The sequence below is a fragment of the Rhyacophila brunnea genome, unplaced genomic scaffold (genome assembly GCF_057557595.1).
Source record: "Rhyacophila brunnea isolate RB1 unplaced genomic scaffold, BYU_Rbru_1.0 scaffold_4, whole genome shotgun sequence".
Classification (NCBI taxonomy): Eukaryota; Metazoa; Arthropoda; class Insecta; order Trichoptera; family Rhyacophilidae; genus Rhyacophila; species Rhyacophila brunnea.
The window spans coordinates 42,601,949-42,618,954 of NW_028233068.1; the positions used below are offsets into that span (position 1 = coordinate 42,601,949).

The 17,006-nt window shown below is 33.8% G+C and overlaps 1 protein-coding gene across 1 annotated transcript; it reads left to right on the forward strand.

Moving 5' to 3' along the window:
* The first annotated feature begins 1,737 nt into the window (after positions 1 to 1,737).
* LOC147067388 (protein dawdle-like) lies at positions 1,738 to 14,788 on the forward strand. Its single transcript, XM_085954387.1, has 6 exons — positions 1,738 to 2,453; positions 9,171 to 9,304; positions 10,063 to 10,183; positions 11,054 to 11,229; positions 12,646 to 12,846; positions 13,358 to 14,788. The coding sequence occupies exons 1-6, from the start codon at positions 2,033 to 2,035 to the stop codon at positions 13,514 to 13,516; spliced, it is 1,212 nt and encodes a 403-aa protein (XP_085810513.1). The 5' UTR covers positions 1,738 to 2,032; the 3' UTR covers positions 13,517 to 14,788.
* Positions 14,789 to 17,006: the final 2,218 nt, after the last annotated feature.

Genomic DNA, 17,006 nt, shown 5'->3' on the forward strand with positions numbered 1-17,006 from the left:
CAGCTCAACATCTGTGTGACAAATCACGTTTTGAATGTTTGCTCCTCATTTTTGTACAGATATTAAAAAATGTAAGTGTTTAAATATCTGTAGTATTTCGATTGACGGCTTGCCCACGCAGCGATGGTCGCAGACCCCTGGCGGCGCTAAGTTATATTTCATATATCTTATATAAAGACCCGACAAGCGTCTCCCACAACACAATTTGATTACACTCTACATACCTCAACTTGTCTCCATGTGAAAAATTTTAATCACAATCATAATAATAACAAACAAACAAACATCAAAAGGGAATCCTTGGACATTGAATAATCAGTGAAAATTAATTAATAGTGATTGATGTTGTAGTTGTTTACCTCGTGTTTAATTAGCAATTAACTTTTGTTAAAAAAAAAATCAATAATCTCGACGATTGAAATTGTGAAATACGACTTTATTCTGAAAAAGAATTCACAAAATCGATGCAATAAAAGAGTTGTATAGTTGAACACGTCGTATACATAATAAAAAGTGCAGAGAGCGAATCGTTGCAGTTTGGCATTTTATATTTTCGGTTTTATAATAGCAGTGAAAGCTAAAACTCATGTGCCACCTTGTGTGATTGTGGAGAGGAACGTTAGCGAAAGAGATGGGGGCTGAACAAGAATTTGACTCCGGAGGATCAGACGACGAAGCCGATCTTTAATGCACCGGGAAGCTTTGAGCTAACAGTCACCGAAAAGGTTTTGACCCACTTCGAATGCATTGTGACTTTTGCCAACAAAATCACAAATTCATGAAAGCTACAAATATTACTTTAATCGAGAACTACCTGTCTACTTAATGTCTGCGGCTACTTTACATAAAAATCGAAAGCAGGTGAATCTTAAATTAATTCAAACTACTGTACGGTAATAACGGTTTTAGTAATTTATTATTGTCAAGTTATTCTTTGTGCAGTGTTTATTTCGTTATAAACAGCGTAGCAACCTTTTGCAAAAGTCAAACGATAACATCCATAACAGGAGATTATTAAAAAAAAAAAAACTAATTAGCGCATGCGCTTTAAAATACTACAGTTAAACAATCAACAACATTGTCAATAATAAATCAATTATTTTATTCCATCGTTGAATATATTTATTGTGTTCATACACATGTTTATAATAAAAATTCAAGATTCTTTTTGGACTTTGTCTCATTTGATAATAATAATATGCTTTTAGAAAGAGGACAAGTCATTACATTAATTAATGGAGATTATATTAATATGAAAAACGTTTGCTAAATATTACCTACACGAAGAATAGTGAGAAAAACTAATTTATTGTTGACGTGAGTTAAATAAATTCGTGGATAATTTAGTTTGGACTCTAAGATGAAAAAGTTCACTTCCGCAATCTTGTAAGAAGTTGAATCAACAATACCAAAGTTCCAAAGATAAGTAATAATTTTTGAAAATTTGATAACAATAATGTACTGAGTATGTAATACATTTTATTGAATATAATAATAATCGTTGCTTGTAAACACTGACCGAAGTGGAAAATATACATTTTAAAGAATATACAAAATCGTTATTCTTCGAACAGTGCAAACATTTTTGTGAACTGAGCCAACCCAACAAAAAAAAATCAAATTTAAACCAGGTACTTTACAAAATAAACATTAGAATTAGTGAAAATAGACGCAAATATAAAAAAGTGAACCATAAAGAATACCAATAAACTAAGCAATCCTAATAATTACGTATGCGTACAACTTGTCCCAATGAAAATACGATAATAATATTAGTTGTCCTAATAAAAAATGACCAAACCTAGTATTTCATAATATTGTAATTAATTTATATTAAAATAAACTAGACAATATAAAGTGTAACCTTTTAAATAAGTTGAACATATTAATATAACGTGTATTAAAGTGATATTCGATTTAGGAAACTGTAAAAGAGATCTGAAAAATAAGGGCAACTACTTAATTGGGTAATTGAAGATTAAAATTAGACAATTAGTATTTATTATATTAGTATTATTAAAATCAATCCAAAATGAAAAACCTAAGAGGGTTAGCTATTTTGATAACAGTATTAGCGGGAGCTCTTGCATCGCCCACGGGCGATGACAATTCCCTGACCGGTGCGTGGTCAAACTTCTTGCACCAGTCGGAGCGCGCGATAGACAGTGTACTTCATCATCACAACGACGCTGTGGAAAAGCATCAGAAGTCATGCGTCGGTTGCGGGGAAGGCATCGACGAATTGAGAGCTCAGTTTGTCAGGAACCAGATCCTGATGAAACTGAGGATGAAGGACAGACCGGCGGTCACGAAGGACTCCGTGAGGCCACTTCCGCCTCCAGTGGCGGCCGGAGCGACCATGCTGCTCCCTTCATTTCCTGACGATCCGGACTCTCAAATACCGGATGATTTCTACGCGAAGACTGACCAGAAGATCATACTTGCGGACGCTGGTGAGTAACCGTTATTTATAAATAGTAATTAATATCACTAATAATACACAATCTCTGAACTTATTCTTTAAAGCGACACCTAAACTAATATCCAGCCCAGATGCAAATTATGACAGCATATACATTATAAATCAGTGGTCTTCAAACTGTGTTCCGCGGCACCTCACTGGGGGTTCCGTGAGTCAAAAAACATCGACAAATAGACCTAGACTTCGACAAATTATGTAAAAATGTAATTATTTTAAGGATGGGATGGGGTGGGGCTCCCTGAAAAAAAATTATTATTCTAAAGGTTTCGTGAGTCGACAAAGTTTGAAGACCACTGTATAAATAATGGTTTGTAAACCTAAACCGCTACACAAATGCTCGTGCAATATCGTTTGTTTGAAACCCAACGTATGTCTCTATCTACAAACATTGCTATCAAATTTAATGTAGTTTGAACACCGTAAAAATCGCGTTTTAATAAAAACAATATTCTAACTACGTCTACATCCGCTTAAAGCTTGTGATTTTTCGACTTTTTCGATTCTCGAATTTAAGAATATTTTATTCTCGAGAATTCTAGATTAGGTAATTTATTAATTGATTTTTTGAAACCTCAAGAATGTTTGATATATTTTAATTTAAGGTAACTACCGGTATAACGCGAGCAAATTATTATGAATTTCCTTAACAAAAATAAATTCCGCCAAATACAATTTAAGAAATGTCATCAAGAACCAAAGTCGAGGCCTTTGTAGGTGCCAGGAAAATTTTACGCTCTTCCAGGATGACACAAATTCCGCCCGGTCGAGATTTTCCTTCTTTTTGGTGGCAACGCTGCTTCCGGATCTCAATATACCTGGAAAGATTCTCAATGATGATTTCTCGAGAAATGAGAATCAATTTTTCCCATTCTTTCTCGAGAAGAGAAGTTTCGGTCACAGGTTCTACTTCCGTCCGTGAAACGTAGAAATTTCCTCTTAAATATGTGCTTGTTTGTTTATCAGTATATTTTCACGTCCTGTTGTCCACCTGCGATGGAATACAAAAGAAACATGGTCGTTTGTATTAAAACATTCAAAAGTCTGTGAACAGTTTTTATACAATGTTTATGGACAGATGTATCTTGGTCTGTCCTAAGACTCGTAAGTACATATAAGAACAAATTAATAAATGTGTGCATATGAAGGTGGTAGGTACTAATTACCCACGCTTGCGAAATTTCAGTATACACAGCCGTGCGTACCTATAATATGAGTGAAACATCTAAAATAATAATCAACATACCTACTTATCGCATTATTAATTTCATAATTTTTAAATTTCAAATGTCTTCTGTATCTTGCCCATGGCCCCCACATCCTGAATCGGGCCCCCAGTCCACAATGTTTGGCGGCCTCCTATCGCTAAGGTCAACGGCAGTGTAATGTTCTCCAGTAGTGTTCCCCAAATGGTATTTCGCGGAACTCCTGGGCTCTGTGTAAAATAAAGGATAATCCGTATTTTTTTTTAGCGATTTTTGGTATTTATAAATACTAGAATTGTCGGCGCTCGGCATCACTGATGGCGACCCTCTTTTGTGATAGTCAAGTAACGTACGACCTTTCGCCATATTGGATAAAAAGTCATTAACACAAAATAATAACAAAATGCGGGCGTCTTTTTTTACTATTTGAGCAATTTCGAGGTGTGTTTATCTCACTTAACTGGTCGACCGACCCCGCCAGGCCCCCAGGATAGAGCCTTGTCGCCCCCCCCCCCCCCCCAATGGGAGTCATGATCCAACCTATTTAGATTATGATTAGGTGCACATCTAAATATTGGCATATTTATATTGTATCTATTTCAATAATATGTTTAATTATTATATTGAACTCGGCAATATTTTTAGTTGACCTATGATTGGCAGGGCATAGATTGTAAAATATAAGTGGAATCAAAAGTGGACAAACTCCGCGTGGACTTTATTCAGAAGCTGGGTCGGTACCTACATATTATAGTGTTATACGAGTAAGTACATCTTTTGATGATGTTGCACGCTCTATTACGATGTATTAACGTATTGAGTACTTACATCTTAATTAATGATACAATAATTATACCCAGTCTTTCAATATTCAATTTAGTATTTGAAGTCGATGAAAGTAACACCAACGAAATTTTAATCTAAATACAATAAAATTAGGTATGTATGCGGCGTATACCTAGAGTTGGGTATTTCCCGAGAAAATCTCAATCTCGAGATTCGGGATTTCCCGAAATGATGAAATTTTGAATTCTGGAGATTCTGGATCTCCAGAAAATAATTCTCGAGAATTCCCGAATTATCGGGAAATTTAAAAAAAAAACCTGTAAAAATCAGTGTAAAAACAAATTCCAAAAAATTATGACTTTTTTATTTATTTAAGAAGACAAACAAAATAGAAATAGGAAAACAAAAATAATTCAAAACATTACTTATTAAAATAGAATTTCAAAAAACACAGACTGTCAATCGCATACGCTTTTGAGTTTTGAGACACAAAGTTCCCTTATGTTGCAAAAATTGCGCTCTTTTTGAGTCAACGTTGGCTTAATTGTGTTAAATTCCCCGATCAGTCTTTGAACGTTTTGTGTTTTATGTCCACTTTTTTCATATATAAAATCGTTTTTTCAATTAATATTTGATAATAAAGAAATCCCGAATCCCGAGAAACGATTCCCGAGATTCGGGATGGGAAATCTCGAAAATTTCTCGAGAATTCCCGTCGGGAAATTCCCGAAACCCAACTCTACGTATACCTAAACCGTATCAGAGGAATGAGGAGTTGGGTAAAACACATAGTATTTTTCGATAGCGCAAAGAATGTTTTAACCATGTCTGTGATAGTGTATTGTAGACGGACTGGGGAGAAAGATCATTTTTTCTACAATCAACGAGTAATCAGTCACTTAATATATTAGGGATTTTAAACATAAATTTTCATATTCCACGTATTTTCGATATGTGAAAGATGTCATTAATGTTCTAATATGGTGGCGATGATCGCACTGCATTTGAAGGCTTTGGAACTATTTTCGTAAAATCTTATACAAGTCAACTAAAATGTATAATTTATATCTTCTAAACCTAAACTAAACAAAGTATTTTTAAATGTTGTATACCTATTATATACTAATATTTGAGAAGTTTTTTTAGAAACTATAGGTACCTACATATAAGAAAGTTGTTTTTTTATTTGTTCAATATGACTGCAGCATATAACAATATTATCACACAATCAAAATGATGCGGCGGCTCTCGTTGTGCAGTGCGTAAGGCGCTGGCCTTCCACCCGAGAGTTCTGGGTTCGACCCGGTGAGGACACAATATTTATGTGTTTTTTGTCAAAGCCTGGGTGCCTGGGTGTTTCTGATTGTTCAAAATGACCAACAACCACCTTGTACGAAAAAGCAAGGACATGGTTATTAATAATTTAAAAAAAAAGTCAAAACGTTGCACGTAGGTACCTGCTATGCGATCATCGCATAAGTAAAACCACTGCCATTTAAATGTACATATTCGATTCGGTCAAATGCGATCATCGCAGACGCCATCATCCATCGAATACGATCATCGCATTGCAATATTTTAGCCAAATTTCATAGTAAAATGCACAAAATGTAGAATCGAGTGCGGTAATCACATGCGCAACAAAAAATAGACCTAAACCAACCCGCCATGCACCACACTCGGTCTTAACCGAGCATATCACGAGGCCCTACGTTTGGATGTAACCAATCAGTAGTTTTTTTACGCTTGGGAACACTGTTGTCACCACGCACTCAAGTGTGCTTTGACCGATTTTACAGATATTTTTTAATAAAAAAATGCTCATGGGGGAGTGGAAGACGTTCAAATAAAACCACTGACATTTTGATAACATTAATTATTCAATTTTGATAAGAAAATTAATTACATGCGATGATCGCATATTATCTATTAATGTGTTGTCAATATTCCGAGTTCCCAGCTGACGACATCATCAGAAACTATTATCTCGATGTAAACTGTTTCATATAAATGCACTGGCGGCCCCCTCTATAGGTCATTCGGTCATTGACCTGCCAAAATAAATACCTTACAATCGACATAATAATATTAATAATATGTGCAATGTCATATATAATAATATTAATAATAATCGGTGGATTTGAAATTATAGGGCGCGCGATATTGTGTCAACCCAGTCTATTGGGCTTTTTTTGTTTGGGCGATAATTCCCCGAACAAAAATATTGTGTTCGCCGGCAGTCTGAAAATTGACCCAAATTGAATATTTTTATAAAATTTTCTCTCTCGTTTCTCATACATAAGACAGAGATCGATATAACACAAAATACGAGATCGAAGCTTGTAACGGTGCGTGAATTACTGTAATATCGGCAATGCCCGAGTGTGAGACAAAAGATTTTTTCACCTAATTAAATGAAACAGAATGATAACACTGACTAGATAATTGGTATCAAGACGCAACTGTGTATGCGGTTCGGATTCGTTGACAGGTTTTGACGAATGCCTTTGGTTATTTTAATAATATATAAGGAGTTTTTGGTGATTTATAACATTTTTGTGAAGCAGTTAGTACGCACGCAGTAGTAATTGAAGTCTGTGATACAATTATAATGGAAATGGAAGCACGATTTGCATCCAACGATCATCTCATTATATCCGACTTGTTCAATAAAGAAAATTACACTGATTTTAAAAATAATTTTCCCACACGTCAAGTAAATTTGGTAAAACTGTTAGAAGAAATAAACATAATCAAGTTAAAAAATGAAGTATTGGTGTTTTATCAACGAGATGATTTGCATGGCGCTATTAGTGCAGTTTCTCTTCTACATTTTTTACTCAGCAATAATTTCAACGAAACATTTTCCGAGTCGATCAAAGTTCTCCAATTTATTTGCGTCATACCAATGACAACAGTTGAAAGTGAAAGATGTTTTTCCACTCTCAAAAGAATAAAAACCTTTCTACGCAATAGGGCCAGGATAGACTGACCACTTTTGCAATGCTCAGTATTGAAAAAAAATATGTGGGAAAAATAGACAATTTTTATAATCGTGTGATTGATGATTTTTCAAAAAGCAAAGAAAGAAAAGTGGACCTGATTTACAAAAAATTATAACGCGTTGTATGCAATTTCGGTTAACGATGGGTTGGCGTTATGAAAAACGGACATTTTTTGAAGGGTTAGTAGGTACCGACCTATAACAATTTCTAGCACTTATTCTATAATGTATAAAAAGTCAATTTGCAATACGTCTTTTCAGTATACAACGAAAAGGCAAATTAAAATAATATATTCAAAATTGACCTGCTAGGTTTTTCCGGATTAAGCCGCCAATGTATAAATGACTAGTATTGGGAAAACACGTCCAAATGATTGCGCCGAAAAATCGACAACTATAAAATTGAATAGGTGCAAGAAAACCCATATAAATTATGCACCCGTCGATTTTCAAAATTTAAATTGTGAAAGGTTGCCTACCTCTGCGTAACCCTTTCAGTGTAAGGTATACCAGTCCTTTCAGTGTAAGGTATACCAGTGCCTATTCTATACACAAGACTGCTATCGGCCTTTACGGTACCTAAATAGTAGGAAAGTATCGAAATATTAACACTTATTGTAACAATTACAATAAGTTGGCCGTCTGAACTGTCAATTTCACTCTAAAATTTATCACAGCCAAGAGAGGTGCTGTTAAAACATAGCACTTATTGTAACAATTACAACAAACTTATTGTAAGTGTTACAATAAGTGCTAATACTTGGATACTTTACTACCCTAGATAGTGGCCGATAGCAGTCTTGTGTATAGAATAGATCCGCAGTACCTACCTATTATGATTTATAGAACTTTAATTATTGCGGGTTGCTAAGTCTGGCCGATATATTATAGTGAGTAGGTATCTAATTTTGTTACAAAAATGCACAACATAATTATTTGAATTAAAAAGGTCCGACATAAAAATAACATTTACTTTTACTGAAAATATTTTGTACTGTACCTACATGTTTTTTTTTTTTTAAATCGGTGAAACTCTGAAAATAATAATGAAGATAAAAATGTGTCAAATTCGGCATAAATACTTTGAGTTTATGAACCCGGATCGAATGATAGCGCCCCCTGCCCCCAGAAGTTTTATTATTAATTTGAATTTGATATCGGTTTCCCCGCGGATATGATAGGGGCAGGGCATCTGTGAAATATTTTCCAAACTATAAAACTGAAATATCAAAAGAAAAATTATTGGTTGATTTTGCAATTGCATGACCAAAACTAAGAACATTATTTTATTACTTATCTCATTTTTATTACCATCATTAGCAAAAAACCTTATAATAACAAACTAGGAATTGTTTTATCAAATTTAATGATAGAATAAATTACTGTAAGTAACAAATAATACATTATGTAGAGTTCCTAAAATAAGGTCGTAATAAAAAATCTATTTATTGAGGACGAAATAATTATTTTAATGTTTATAATAATTATTTTAAACAAGTTTTTAGTTTATATCTGTTTAAATTCATTGATATTTAAAAAATCAATCAAATATAGAAAAGTTATTGATTCTACAATTTTTTAGTTAACTAACCATTCTTCAGAAATTTGTTTCTAAACCATAACGGTACGGCATCCCCACCATAGGCTAATATATTATTCACACTAAGTAATAGAGGCAATCGTTTTTCTTTCACAGATGAACGTCTGGGAAAGTGTGAAGGTAACCTTTTAAGAAAAACTCTTCACCATCCTACATCCTGCTTCACTTTCACCATGCCCAGGGATCTACATCCTCAAGATTTGAGCTCTGCAGAGCTATGGATTTATAAGGTAAAATAGTAATGACTAATGAGCCATATGGGTCGTCTCTAATATATTTGTCACATACCTACTAATAGGGGATGGTGGAACTAATATAATGTGACAATGAGGAAACGTAGGGTTTTAAAAACGTGACACCAACAAAATATAAGCTCCTTTTATCTGAAAAAAAATATATTAGCATAATATCCTGAAATCAAACATTTTTTTAATTTTATCTTTTAATGCAGAGGGGGTTTACAATAAATTGTAACATAATTTGGAGAGTGGTAAAATACTTTGTGACAATGGGGGGACAAACAAAAATACCCAAAAACATGCGGTGTCATTTATAACTTTACTGACCTCATAGAGATAAACATAGTTTTATTAATCATAGAAAACATGACTGAACCAAAAAGTAACTACCAACGATAACTCGTGAATATGCTTCACGCACTCCATTAGCTCGTCACTCTGTACGTTTCGGTTATTGTCATGATATTTTCGTCAAGTGAAGCTGATTTCCTGATGATTGTCTTTTATAAAATAATTCCTTCAATAAATCCAAAAAAGCAACTATAGAAATATTAGACACCCCAACAGTCACGGAGATATATTAAAAGATTTCTATACCAGTTAACCCAGTATTTTCGAGTCTTTTATTATAATACATTTTAATTTTTATGTAAGATATAGGAATATTTATTATATTTTGTGAAAATTACAATAATTATAGCCGTGCAATATAATTTTGTTAACATTATCAACATTTTATGAATTCACAGGAGCGAGATCCACTGGATAACTTCAAGCAGACGTTTGTAATAATGGAGGCAGCTCATTGGGATCCAAAACATCTTCACCGAAAGACAACACCGGTAGCCATACATGAGACTGATATTTCAGGTAGATTACCAGCTTATTACATATAACTTTTATTTACATTATAACTAAAATAAAATTTAACATAACTGAGTATCTGGAAATTCTGGAGTTGTCTTATTTGAATTTTCAGATTGTTATCTATTTTTCTTAACCCGTTGGTAGATCGATTATTAAATGCAATAACCATTCGGCCTTAGGGTCAAAGAAACGTATCTTAATATTTAGCGACTTTAAGTTATGGACTGGACACTGGACATGAATTAACATATTACATTAAGTGACAAAAAAGAGACTTTATTTGTCATTCATCATGAACAACAGATAAAAGATGGTTCAATACTTCATTCTCCTGAAAACACCGTTTAGTTAAAGTTATTAAAGTCTATTTAGTAAAAGTTCCATGGGTGCTGTCAATGACATCTGTGAGCAAATTGCTGCCCTAAGGCCCCGTCCAGGGTAGGCGCATACGGTGGAGCGTCGAGCGGCGCACGCAACTCAAACGTAAAACCGTATAAACTTGTAACCAAAAGACATTGTCTACGAATATTTTCACACACGGTTATACGTTTGAGTTGCGCGCGCCACTCAACGCTTCGCCGAACGCGCCTACCCTGGACGGGGCCTAACTCCTGAATTTTATTATTTTTCCCCCGCTTTAACTTAGACAAATGCATTAAAAAAATATTACATCTGACTTGTATATCATCGATTGGCATTTAAAACAAGAATAGTATATACTGTTAAAGTTCAATTAATCTAATATTTTCATTCCTTCCTTTATTTGCTATCCCTAAGAATTTCATAAATATATGCTATAAATAATAATGAATTGTTAATAACTGAATAACCAAAAAGATAAATAATAATTATAATAATATAACTTCTTTCCAGAGGGATGGATGAAAATCGATGTACGCTTGGCAAGCCTGGCGTGGCTGGAGCGACAAGGCAGCACAGTCCTTGCCGTAAGCTGCCTCTCATGCGGTGCATCAATCGACACACAGCCGTTGGCTTTGCGACCAGACAGAAGACCTTTCCTCGTCATCAACACTCGCTACAGTGCCAAGGTTAGCGTCTATTAAACTAACGTGTATATTCAATTTTTTTTACTATCACTAAAGTACGTGAGATATGCAAATTCAGCACAATTGCAATACGTCAACTCTGTTTTGAGATTCCCATATACTTAACGTATTGCCTCACGCAGGATTTTTCACAAGGAAGGCAGTCGTTCGTGCTTCCAACAATTTGAAAGGTACTTAGCAGATGTGTAATTCAATAATTGTCACCACCAAACTGCACAGAATCCATGTTATTTGTAGCACACAAGTTGTTTGTTAGTTCAAGCGGTCTTCATAAAATTAAACCATATTTTTCTATTCTTGTTGTTGGGGGAAAAAAATACAATTGAATTAGGTTTTAAATCCCGTATCTGCATCAAATATCCTCAAATCCATAAGTGCAAGCTGTCATGGATCAATGTATTTTACCAACTGACATACCAAATCAATAAATTTTATGCAAACTTCTATCTAAACCCAAAAATGGAAATCGAATTATCTAAGTACCTAATGATAAGCCTAGTACGTACGTTCTTGCTCGATCGAGCATGTTGACTTGGAAACATGCTCGTCGTTGCGTCCACACAGTCGAGCAACTCAACACAAAACGCCGTGAGGCCACCGTTGCGATATCGACCACGAGTGAGAGCGAGGCCACACTAGCCTTGCCAGTGCGTCCTCACTCCCTTACTCAAATTACATTGCGCAAGAATTACGGACCTTCAATCTTTTTCGGATAGCGCAATTTGTTCGATGTCGAACAAAAAACCATCGAGCCAGATGGTACACACGTTGAGACATGAGCAAGAACATGTGAGTGTACTTACTATTAGTATATTATATTTTGTGGAGAATTATTATTAAAATATAGGTACGCCCACGGTGGCCGCGCGGCATAAGCGTTGGACTACAAAGCCGTGGGTCCCAGGTTCGAATCCTGGGTCTGGCAAGAACAAAAATTGTTTTTCAATTTGTGTGTGTCAGGGTATGGACCTAATAGGTTGAGCAAGTGGCTGACATCCATTTCTCGTAAAAAACAAAATCTGTCAATACAAACCTCCACTCTGTGGAGGCCCATATGATCCTATCAGGATCGGACATGGTCGAAAAAAAAAAAAAAAAAAAAAAAAAAAAAAAAAAATAGGTGCACATGCTCAACAGCCATTTTTAATATCATAATTAATCCTATCTATATCACCATTATATAAAAGGTAAACTTATTCTGTAGTGCACGTGCAGTAGTTCATTATTGCACTTCATTGAGTATTATTGCATCTCATTATTGAAGTCATTGATTTGACAGTATAATGAAGTTTGGTAATAATGATTGTAGCCCAAGAATTTCTATCATATCAATCTAAAACATAACTACCAACGGCTGGTTTAAAAAATAGCTTATAATACCTACCTACACAATTTCAGAAACGGCCTCCGCGGCAGTTGGAATGTGCTGTGGGTGTGAATGAATGTTGCCGGGAAAGTCTTTACGTATCTTTTGCGGAGCTCGGCTGGGATGACTGGATCGTGCAGCCGAAGGGTTACCAGGCTTACTTCTGCCGGGGTAGTTGCTCGTCCGTTGCAGCTGTCACACTGAGTGGAAGTCATCACCAGTCTGTGTTGAAGGTATGCCTGACATTTCCACCACCACTAACTTAATCAAAAAATTATATGACGTGTATGTTTCAACCCGTGTGTTAACACCAAGTTTTCTTAAGTTTTACCTATAAATAGCACAATAACATAATATCAAACCTTCTAAAGTGATGCGAGCCGCACATTGTTTATCCACGGGACCAAGCATGTTGCTTTAGCAGAGGTTGAAAAACATTGATGCAGATTGTCTCACTGGGCTATATGTTAATTTTGTACATTGTGATCCTGATATCTGACTTTGAGCATCCATCCAGAACATTAAATCATTGATGATTCAGAGGAAGACAAATTCAATGTGTACATTATGGAACAGGTTTTGCTTTTCTACTGCCACATGCAAAACTAGCAGGGATTTAATTGGCCTATACCAAAAACGTATCTTGGCTATATAGATTGATTCACTGGGCAAACATTTCACTAACGAAAAATTTATCTGGAATACGCCATCAATACTAATGATCTCCTTTTTGTTCATTTGCAGAATCTATTCCACAGCGGTGGCCCACGAAGATTGGAACTGAAACCGTGCTGTACGCCAACGACGTTCTCATCCTTACAACTCTTCTACATGGACTCCAATAGCACTGTCACGCAAAAAACGTTGCCCAACATGGTGGTGGAATCTTGCGGCTGTATGTGACACTTCACCATGAGTTTAAACAATTTACAGAAGCCACATAACATTTTGATTATTGCACAAGACAAAAATAATTATTGGTAGCTTTCTTGATCGCATAACCTATTTGGTAGCTCGAATTTGTATCATCGTACTGAAAATTGAAAGATTTAATGCGTGACATCTTTCAATGTTCAAATGAAAATGAATAAGGTCACTGAACTGTCGAGTCGATGCATGTTATTGCATATTCTGTATATAACTATAACCGGTGTGTATTTTGCGATGGTACACGGTATATAATCTTTTCGTAAAGTACCTGTTCAATTTCAACAAAGTTGTATGCGAGAGGTAAACTATAGTGAGTCCATATTGTCCATAGTAATTTTTTAGACAATAAAAATTTGTATTTACTTGGAAAATGCCTAATATGGACATACATTTGTTTAAAGACATTCTATCATTTTTCTTTGTTATTAAAAACATAAGTTACTGTACTACAGATAAAAGATTAACTTTCTACATAGTATTACTTCACTACATTTACGCATACATAAACATAAACATAAACATAAACATAAACATAAACATAAACATAAACATAAACATAAACATACTTGTTTCTCTTATTATCTTCTGCAGGTAAAAAATGGTAACAAGTTTCATTAGTTTACCTTGAGCTGAGATCTATATTAAATTTTACTCAAGAAAGATGTACATAACTGGAAAAGATATTACTGTCGTGTCGGCTGATACCTTTTCCCACGAAAACGTACTGGGTTATTTTATGATGTTGCTTCTATGATAAGAACACTTGTAAACAAACTATCCTTCACAAATTGTCATGGATTTATAAGCCATATTGAAAACATCACTACATATAAGATTCCTCGAAAAATGATTGAAACATTTTACTTTATAACAACAAAAATGTCAATACATAGGAATTTAAAGGAGCATTTAATTTTATGCATGATTGCAGAAATAATTATTTATTAAATAGGGTACTTTATAATGTATGTACTTAGGCAGGTTATTTTTCAATTTAAGATCAGTTCATTAGACATTAATTTACATCAGAAGTAAGAAAATTACTTCCGAATGTACTGCAGTGCAACAAAATATTATAAAATTCAAACAAATTTGTAATAATGATTGAGTGAAAAAAAACCTGCCAGACACTAATAGTAGGAATTTTATTTATTCAATTAGTAATATTAGAGTTAAGTAATGTAAAAAATAATAAATGTATTTAGGACCTAAGGTTTCGTAAAAATTATACACATTTTCCATGACAATTCATTTATTATTTATACCTATCATTAAGTTGCTATACACATTACACAATGGAATGCTGAATCGATCTGTTGATCGCAAACTCTCACGACTGGAGGCTTTCATAATATGATTTTCATTTGAAATAAGTTATCTTTGTGATCTGTAGTATGATCTATAGTCGAAATCTCGATGCAGTTTACTCTACAGATGCCCTCAAAAGGTGGTAAACTATGATCCCATAATACAATTTGAAAATGAAAAAAAATATTGACAGCTATCTCGGAAATAAAACAGATCAATTTCCTGTACCATAATAAACACAATGTGGGTTGAAGTATTGCTTACCTTGGTCTTACACAGTAGGTAGAGCTTGTGTTTTCTCAACCTTTTTCATTTCTCTCTTAAGATCAAGAATACTTCCAAGGTTTTTTTGATTCCCCGAGTAATTTAAGAAATTCCATTCAGAATCGAAGAATTAAAGTTTAAAAAAAAACTTATCGAGAAATTAAAAATTCTTAGGCAGCTTACGCCTAGTGACAATTTTGAGAAATAAGAAAGAATACTCGAAATTTTGGAAAATTAAACAGTGGATGAAAACTTGAATATAATTAAAAGAAAACACATTCTTTGTTATTTCTTTATTTTAAAATATGAACATCTTTAAAAATATAATAATACACAGTACATAATCTGACAATACAATTAAAGTATTTTTTTTAATCAACACAGGCGCTGATATTTCCATTATTCCTTAAAATTTAAACAAAATACGAATATCTAAATGCAAACCGAATGAAAATTTAATTCTCAGAACCGCCAACAATGGAATAACTATAACATTTAGAATACAATCACATATGTAAGTCAATCTAGGATTTACATTTTCCCATTCACAATAGTAGATATTGGAAAACTAATTATAGGTACAGATTTTCTCACCAAATTAAACTTACTAGTCGATTTAAAAGACAGGAAATTCATAGATGGACAAACACAAATGTTTACATGTGTAAATAGGTAGTATAGAAAGGTACAAGAATACACCATCTACACATATTAAATCAATGGACAATGAATATGAACCAATGTTTAAAAACATCCCACTATAGTCCGACAACATAAAACTGAACCTTTTGATGTTCGTTTGTGTTCGGCTATTATCGGCCAGTACACTAGCATCTAATAAGGAAATAGCCCATATTACATTCAATATGAATAAATTATTAAACTACTGTCCACAACAAGATCTCAGCGATAACAGAAAGTCGCTTTAATCGCATCTAGAATTTTTTTTTGTGTTGTCATTTTTTGAGAAAACCAATTAGGCGAAATTAGGTTTTTAATTTATAACAATAATTTTATTTTCAGCAATTCACTTAGAAGCCCAATTATTATTCGATAATTAACAATAGAAAAATAAATTTAAATAATTACACCTCTTAATTATTAGTACCTATCTATTATGATAGTTACGTTAATTAATACTGTGTAATTATTGAGTTTGGAAGGAAATAAATCATTAAACCCACATTAACTGATTATATTGCTACAGGTATGTATTAATAAATTAAACAATTAGAACACAAATTATGACTTAATAAGTAAAAGTGAACAGTATAGTATACATATTAAACATATCGATGACCAAATCACATTTTTTTATAATTTTCAAATAATGTCTTTTAATTGGTATTTTTAGTAAAGTTGTTTTAAAAATCCATAGATACTGTGAAAATCATTCTCTATAAAAAAATATATCTACTTAGCATTATAATTGTAGTGTTTTTTCATCACTTCTAAATATTCAGTCACATTAAAAACAATAATTTCTCATGCTTGCCTTTGTAAAAGTTTTTTGTAATACCCCGATAGAGATGGGGTATTCATTGTATCGTGTAAAACAAACTTTTCACACACCTACTATATGCGCACGAAAGTAAAAGGCGCAGGTCCGTTTAAAGTTGTTTAGCTATAATAAAACAGCCAACTGGATACAATGTACCAGTCAACCATAATACTGCTGCTCTTAGGAAGAAGGCAGTAAAACAGAAAAATTTACCGATTTACAAAGTCATTATTCTTCCACGCATATACACATTTAAAAGTGTCGTCTTCACCCAAAGAATAATAGCTTTCAACGAATCATTTGTGCCTCATAACAAGATGTCCACCAAATACGTGAAACCGGTGGCAGTAATTTGGCATGAAGATATTGCTGGTAGAAAAGGTGATGACA

Excerpts from the sequence above, each read along its gene's own strand:
- LOC147067388 (XM_085954387.1), top strand. The coding sequence starts at position 2,033 with ATGAAAAACCTAAGAGGGTTAGCTATTTTGATAACAGTATTAGCGGGA. Across the intron at positions 9,305-10,062 it reads CAGAGCTATGGATTTATAAG|GAGCGAGATCCACTGGATAA; the intron begins GTAAAATAGTAA and ends ATGAATTCACAG. Across the intron at positions 12,847-13,357 it reads ATCACCAGTCTGTGTTGAAG|AATCTATTCCACAGCGGTGG; the intron begins GTATGCCTGACA and ends GTTCATTTGCAG.